This window comes from Syzygium oleosum, unplaced genomic scaffold, assembly GCF_021117445.2.
Source record: "Syzygium oleosum isolate NSW1041296 unplaced genomic scaffold, Sole_v2.1 Sole_v2.07, whole genome shotgun sequence".
Lineage (NCBI taxonomy): Eukaryota > Viridiplantae > Streptophyta > Magnoliopsida > Myrtales > Myrtaceae > Syzygium > Syzygium oleosum.
The window spans coordinates 5,654,813-5,662,726 of record NW_026607491.1 but is presented as its reverse complement, the minus strand read 5'-3'; the positions used below and the strand labels follow the sequence as shown (position 1 = coordinate 5,662,726).

The following is a 7,914-nucleotide window of genomic DNA, read 5'->3' as shown; positions in this document are numbered from 1 at the left end:
ATAATTTTTATCTAAAATTTTCATAGACAAAAAACATTTTTTTTATAAATTCATTTTTATAAACAATATAAGCGATCTTTTGAGGAATTTTTTATTTTAAATCATCTATTTTCCGCGAAATAAACGAACTCTAGAAGTCTTCTATTGAATTTCATAATCTATTGTTCTGTATGAAACTTCGGAATATTGTGCTGCGTTGTTTTCAACGAATTGCAAACCAGACAATCACAAACAAATTACAATTCAAGCTCGTAACAAACAACATTTCAGCATTCCTGTTCAATCCGTTTATAGTCGGCCAATGAGTCACAGATCCGCAGGTCAACCAACAATGTCAAGATATTTACTACTAAACAAGTCACCCTCCCAAAACAAAAAGATTGGCGCACTCTGCTATCGTACAAACCATGGAGAGAAAGGGAAAAAAGAAATCAATGTTGCATCCATGGAAACCACATAGAGCAGCACACTTCATCGACATCCAGACCAGTGAGCAGAACCAAGGACTTCCCAATTAGATAAGATCAGCAACATTCATGGGCATTTCATCAATCTGGGTACTGTAGTATTGCTCTATATCTCTCAAGATCTTGATATCATCACTCTTTACAAAGTTTATAGCAACACCCTGCCAAACAACAAAGGATAAATGTCGTTTCAATCATTTACCATGCAAAAGTGTCTAAATATAATTCTTTCGGGGCCATAATCAGGGCATAATGTCCATGACACCGACTGAAGTGGACAAACATTATAAACCAACGCAGCACCCAATCATTGGGGAAAAGGATGGTATTAGCATCAACTTAATAGAGTTCTTACAATCTTACGCAAAGAAATATCCCTTTCAATATAAAATAACAAAGACAGAAGAAGAATATTAAACACTGCGGGACAACCAAGTGCGTCAAGCATCACAAACACAAAAGCCTCATTGAAAGATGGTCCCTTGTCTTTCATTAGAGATGGAAAAACAAATACAAAAATTTCTAGGTACACAAGAAATGACCTTGCTAAAAAATGGAAGAAAAATTAGGCAGCTTTTCTCTGCCAAATAATTTGGGGGAACAAAGCTGGGGAATAAAGTTGACCCTACACAAATCATCATGATTTTGGGGGCTAGGAGAAGGTACAGATCAAACCCAAGACTGGCAACTTTACTAAAGGAGAGAAAAGGGAAGGAAAAAAGCTGGGGTATGGAGTTAGTGAACATAACTAAACTTATATTTCCCGAGCAGCTCCAAAATGGAACTACGTGGGTGTCATCAAAGTGCCATATTCTAAAACCAAAAGCAGCACAGCCATATTATCAGTATGCTTTTAGGGGAGGTCATTGGAGTGCCATATTCTAAAACCACTCTGAAGAGCAGCACAGCCATACTTCAGTTCTTTTTTTTCAAGAAAGACATCGCACCACTTGGTTTCTAATCTGCCAATAATGCCTGCATTACAGGATAAGGATAATCTTTCCACCAAGGTCAGAACTCACGGAAGTAGACTGCTATTGCTTTTAAGAACCAAACGCCCTACCATAAAAGTAACTCACGAACTTCAGCATTTTGTTGGCAGCACTCCCATATCAATTCTCATTAACAAAAAAAGAGGCTTATACATGTATTGGTTTCACAGAGGCAAGGCATGCCTTGACTTGTAAGGGCAGTCAGAACAAGAATATATCATCCCAGACCACTAAAGGCTCTTCTTTTTCTGTTTCTTTACAAATATAGGCTTAATTAATGCAACACGAGGAAAAGAGACAACTGCTGACCATAATAGACCCCAGAAAATCGAATTGTGAGAAATGTTACCTTGCGTCCGAATCGTCCAGATCGACCAATGCGGTGAATGTAAAGCTCTCTGTTGTTTGGGAGATCATAATTTATCACCAGTGAAACCTGAATAGAGAGGATTATTAGGACAGGCAATTTCAATTCATAGCTCACAATACTGCCAAGATGATTTACAAGCACAAGTTTCACTAGAAGCTACATTATCCAGCCATATTATGTCCATCACCCAAAACTACAAGCCAATTAGCAATGAATCATGATGTACCAGTGAACCTAAATACCAGTATTTATGGAGGCAGAAGCAACTTGACTAATAGCCATACACATTCATAACAGCAATCGTTCAGATATATACGTGCTATGCATCACTATACTTGCTAAAAGACAAACCTGCTGAACATCAAGTCCACGGGCCCAAACATCAGTGGTGATCAGCACTCGTGTTGCGCCCGACCGGAATTCTCCCATAATTGCATCTCTTTCCTTCTGAGGCATGTCTCCATGCATAGATGAGACAGTGAAATTATTGCTTCGCATCTTTTCTGTTAGCCAATCCACCTATCCAAGTGCGTGACACAGAGGGAGTTATAGGTGACTGTTAACCAAAAAAACAAACAAAAGCCATGGCTCTGACAGATGTATTTCCTATGCTTCGGAGCTGTAGATTATTCATGTGAAAGGATGATATAAAGTAAAGCATTGGAGTGGGGTTGGGGGAAGCAGAAGGTTCAAATACTTTACATCAAGTGCATATTTCAGTGTATGCCAAAACTTATTGAAACCAGAGCTAACCATAATTTATCCTTCAAGGATTACACTTATGCAAAAAAAAAAAAAAAAATCAGTTAAGTACTATTATTCGCCATTTGAGAATGCAATACACATATAGCATCACTAGGTTTAATGATTCTAATGGAAACATTATGTAACTGTAAACTGTATGTTCAGGCTACTTTCCCAGAGATATACTTCTCACCACCATAGATTTGTAAATAAAGGGAAATAAATCATTCTAACAACCATAATTCAACAGTCATCCAAACATAGCCTCATGCCAAAGGCCTATACTCAACCAACCATATTACACATAAACTGCCCATATGGACAAATCAAAGGCAATGAATGAGGCTCCGATAAGACTGCACAAAAGATCTGTTCATTACCAAGAAAAATAGCTATACTTAGACATAAAAGTGATGGAACCCTTACCTTCCGTTTTGTGTTGCAGAATATAACGGCTTGGGTTATGGTGAGGGTATCATAAAGATCACACAGTGTGTCAAATTTCCACTCCTCTCTTTCCACAGCAACGAAAAATTGCTTTATCCCCTGTCATCATTTCCAAAAACAAAAGATCCTCAGTCTTCTGCTTCAAGGCCACAAATGTCACACACTCCTGTGCACACACTAATAATAAGCACACGTAGTGATTACCTCCAGAGTCAGCTCATCACGTTTCACAAGGATCCTCACTGGATCCGTCATGAACTTGCCAGTTATCTCCAAGATCTCATTTGGAAGTGTAGCTGAAATCAAGACAACCTACACATAGATTCCACAAGTTTAGATTTCAACCAAGTTATTGCTCCCTACACTGCAATGCCAACAACAGGCATAAAAAGCCCTCCCCCCTTTTTTGGGAATGTGGATGCTGTATGTGTACAAGTGAAATATAAGCAGGACAGATGTTTTTGGAGTACTGTGACAGTGACAATCATAACTGCACATGAACCAGAGATATGTGGACTACCAAAGTTGATAATTAACACAGAAAGAAAATGAAGGAATCCAATATATGGATATCTTCCAAGAAAGCTGATGTGACGCATTAAATCATATAAATAAATATTAATGGAATTACAACATCTGTACTACATGCCATGCATATCCAAGAAAGACAACACATTCGATTCAAAGAATGAACGTGATATCTAACTGCTAAGAAACATTACCTGAAGCTCAGGTGGAAGATATCTATAGACATCATAAATTTGATCCTTGAATCCTCTGCTCAACATCTCATCAGATTCATCCTGGCAAACCACAAATCAAATTTAAAACTAATGGAAAAGAGAAGAAAAATTATTGATGCAGCCAAAGAAGGTCAATCACTTACAAGAACCAGCAGTTTAATAGCTCTAGTGCGCAGAGTTCTCCTCTTGATCATGTCGCAGACTCTGCCTGGTGTGCCAGACACCACGTGAACTCCATGCTCTAGTTTCCTGATATCTTCACCCAAACTCTTGCCTCCTATGCAAGAATGTGCCTGAATATTCATATAATCACCAATAGCAAGAATCACCTTCTCTGTCTGGGAAGCCAATTCCCTAGTAGGTGACAAGATCAATGCCTGGACCCTGTAATAACCACATGAACCAACATAAGTATCACACTTAATGAAGAGATGACATTCAGCTCGGATAGGAATAAACCACTGTTCATAGATCTATCCAAGTGCATCGCACTGAGCAAAAAATAACAAATAAACCACTCTTTTTAGATCTATCTAAGTGCATGAGAGAGCAAAGAATATTATATGATCAAGAAAAGAAACTAGTCCTTTCTGCCCACCAAAGTCGTCCATAACACCAAAATGTCACTTGATATACAGTAAAAAAAAATAACGACGTATGTTGCAGTTAAATTCCACATTGCTATTACAACATTATAAACCCTGCAAACCTGAATATTACCTCTGTTCTAACAATGCCTTTTTACACTTCAAAGGAAAGTTAAATGTTGAACAAATCAAATTCACGAAGTCCAATCACAAAAATGTGTAGTACGAGTAATCGCTAAATGTTACATTGCAGCGCAGACTAGCCAGACATTTGCGGAGTACCTAAAGGCTAAAAAGTGAAGCACCATCAGGCAAAAGGTTTTCCTCAATGCAATTTCCACGCACAGAAAAAGTTTGGGCAACTTCATTTAGTTTCTCTAGCCATCATAATCCTGGCTCCTGATAGAGTGTTGTAATATAGGCCTTTCTATAGTTCAGTGAGCATCACCAGAAAAATAGAATTACCAATTCACAAGGGGAATTAACGCGAAACCAAAGGAACAGTCTCTGAAAATTTGTTAATCAAGTCGACTACCCTTCCGAGAGCACGAACTAAGCTATAACGAACAACCAACCTAAACTATTCACGTCTCACAGGCGAGCCAAAAAAGACAGCAGAATCGGCAGAACAGAGGATAATAACAAGAAACATGAACTAGGGTTTATGGAAAGCGAAGGACGTACTCTCGGCTGGAGGTATCGACAATCTGGCAGACGGTGAGGGCAATCATGGAGGTCTTGCCCGTGCCGGACTGGGCCTGGGCGATGACGTCCCGACCCTGGATGATGGGCATGACCGCGCGCTGCTGAATCGCGGAGGGCTTCTCGAAGCCGTAGTGGTAGATCCCGCGGAGCAGGTCCTCCTTCAGGTCCATCTCGTCGAAGCTCGCGACGGGCTCGACGCCCGGCGTCGTCTCGAAGACGAGCTTCTCGTCGTCCGCCGTCGTCGTCCGCCTCGACCGGTTCGCCGGAACCACGCTCGCAGTGGCCGCCGCTGCCATACTCGCAACCCTGCCTCCGCCTCTCTCTCTCTCTCTCTAGAAATCTCTCTCGATCTCTCTATCTCTCTTGTCTGATGGAGCCCTGGAAGGGAGAGATGAACGCCCCCATTATTATATACGTTAGGTTTTCACGCGACGATTGTTATCAAGATTTAACGGGTTTCAGCTTAGGCTAAGAATTGGTTAATTTTGAAATTAAAATGCGTAATTGATTGATTAAGGAGTCCTAATCATAATCCTAATCAAATTGACAAAAAAAAAGAGATAAATAATTTAATTCCATCGATTAATTTTTCAAAGATAACAAGAGACTCGGTCCATCTTTATCTTACTAACAAATTTTAAAATATCAATATACGTTATCTCGAAATTGAGAAACTCTGTGTATATGAATAAGAATTTGTAGTTGCAACTCCAAATATGGAAAAATCGATGTAGTTCTTGGGTTAGGAATATTTAAGCTATATAATTGCAACAAAAGTGTAAATTAGGAGAAATATATATATATTCATGTATTGTATTTGTATTTATAAATATCTTTCTGTTAGCATAAAGCAAAAACTTTATTTCGAGTTTTGCCTCCAAAGTTAAGCATGAATTTCATTAAGATCGTTTCAGTTTTCAAATTCCGAAACTTCAACGATCCTTGCCATTTTGACTTTTAAAAATTGTGCATCGATGTCTTGATTATTAAATTTAAATTTTGTTGAGTGCATTTACACAACCTCCTAATCTAAAATTAACTTTGAGTGCATTTGATGTGGACGTTCATTAATAAAAGTCTTTTCTTCCTTGAAAAATTTAATAAAAATAATATTCGAAAACTTAATTTAAACTAAATATTTAACTCTACTACATAGCATATTCCCTTATATATTAAGATGAATGGGGTGGGAATAATGAAGAGTTGACATGGCCTATTTGGATGACTTTCCCATGATCTTTTATTTTCGACAAAAGGACATTACAAGTGCCATAAGTTATGTACGGAAGAAACTTTAGTGTCATAATTTTTTTTCGGATCACTTTGGTGACAAGTCGGAGGAAAAGAGATCACTTAAGTGCTAACTCTGGTAAGTTTGGCCGGAAATCCGGCGTGACATTTTTTATTAATTTCTGACGCCGACGTAGCTCGCCGGAAGATGAGTCAGCGTGTACAGTCAGCATTTTTTATTTTAAATAATTTTTTTCCTCTTCTTTCCTTTTTCCTTTCTTTTCTTTTTTTTCTTTTCTCCCCTCATCGGCCAGTTGCCGGTGGCCGACCCGGCCACCGGCGAAGTCCGGGAAGGGGTGGGCGAGGCCGCCCCTCGCCAGATCTGGGCGAGGCGACCCTTGCCGGCGACAGGCGAGGCCGCCTCTTGCCAGCCATGGGCAAGGCCGCCCTTGCCCAGCCCTTCCCGAGCTTTGCAACCGGCCGGCGAGGGGAGAAAAGAAAAAAAAGAAAAGAAAGGAAAAAGGAAATAAGAGGAAAAAAAAGGAAAAAAATTATTTAAAATAAAAAATGCTGACTGTACACGCTGACTCATCCTCCGGCGAGTCACGTCGGATTTCCAGCCAAACTTACCGGAGTTGGTACTTAAGTGATCTCTTTTCCTTCGACTTGGCACCAAAGTGATCCGAAAAAAAGTTATGGTACCAAAATGTCCTCCGTACACAATTTATGGCACTTGTAATGTCCTTTTACCTTTTATTTTCTTTTTACTATTCTCATCTACACTTCGCTCTAATGCTATTCCTGCTATGTACCTAACCAAAAACCACTATTTGAAAACATATCAAAACAAAATGTATATATTGCACAAAATGAATTCTAGTAACGAAGAGGTTATATGCCTTATTGGATATTTTCTGATGTTTATGTTGTAAATTTGTCACAGAGGACACTGGTGACAGGTGAGGGCCGGATTTGTGTTTTCGTCTTTTCTTTCTTTTTCTTCTTCTTTCGTTGGTCGTCGGGTCTCAACGACAACCGGTGACAAGCCATAGGTGACGGCCGACCTCGCTGGTCTTGGGTGAAGTTGAGTTATATTTTTTATTTTATTTTTTATTTTTTTCTTATTTTTGTTTCTTTTCTCTTTCCTTCTTCCTCTGTTGATCGTCAGGCCTCAACGACGGCCGACAATAGGCCACAGGCGAGGGCTAGCGATCGGCAGAGGAAGAAGGAAAAAGAAAAGAAAAGAAAATATTAAATAAAAATATTAAAAATTTCGGTTTTAAAAAAATTATAAAAATTTACTATGTCAGCGTGGCTGTGCCACGTAGAGCGATCAACGTCCGTGTCAGCAATTTGTGATCAAATGAGATTTTCCTTAACAAATGACGAAAAATATTTTTCAATTCATTTTCAGGTATCAGCCAAATACTGAAAAATATTATTATTTTCTTTAAAAAATGACTACTTAGGAAATATTTTCTAGAAATGTCACTTTTTCCCGAAATAAGCGGAGCCTTACTGTGATCATATTGAGTGAGGGAGAAAGTAGCTATGATAGGAAAAGAAATATTTCAGTTAGTGGGATATGTTATGCAAGTGTGATACCTCCATAAAGAAAATCATAAAGAG

General features: G+C 38.9%; 1 protein-coding gene across 1 annotated transcript; it reads right to left on the bottom strand.

Annotated features, from left to right (window-relative positions):
* Positions 1-224: 224 nt before the first annotated feature.
* On the bottom strand, positions 225-5,436 carry LOC115676912 (eukaryotic initiation factor 4A-3). Its single transcript, XM_030599950.2, has 8 exons — positions 5,035-5,436; positions 3,907-4,147; positions 3,743-3,823; positions 3,225-3,332; positions 3,000-3,119; positions 2,181-2,348; positions 1,809-1,895; positions 225-628 (listed from the first exon to the last, which is right to left on the bottom strand). The coding sequence occupies exons 1-8, from the start codon at positions 5,349-5,351 to the stop codon at positions 515-517; spliced, it is 1,236 nt and encodes a 411-aa protein (XP_030455810.1). The 5' UTR covers positions 5,352-5,436; the 3' UTR covers positions 225-514.
* Positions 5,437-7,914: the final 2,478 nt, after the last annotated feature.

What these genes read in the sequence shown, in the direction of transcription:
- LOC115676912 (XM_030599950.2), bottom strand. Translation starts at nt 5,351, where the DNA reads ATGGCAGCGGCGGCCACTGCGAGCGTGGTTCCGGCGAACCGGTCGAGG. An exon ending in GTCGATACCTCCAGCCGAGA is followed by an intron (nt 4,148 to 5,034) that starts GTACGTCCTTCG and finishes TGGTTATTACAG; the next exon opens with GGTCCAGGCATTGATCTTGT. An exon ending in ATCTTCCACCTGAGCTTCAG is followed by an intron (nt 3,333 to 3,742) that starts GTAATGTTTCTT and finishes ATCTATGTGTAG; the next exon opens with GTTGTCTTGATTTCAGCTAC.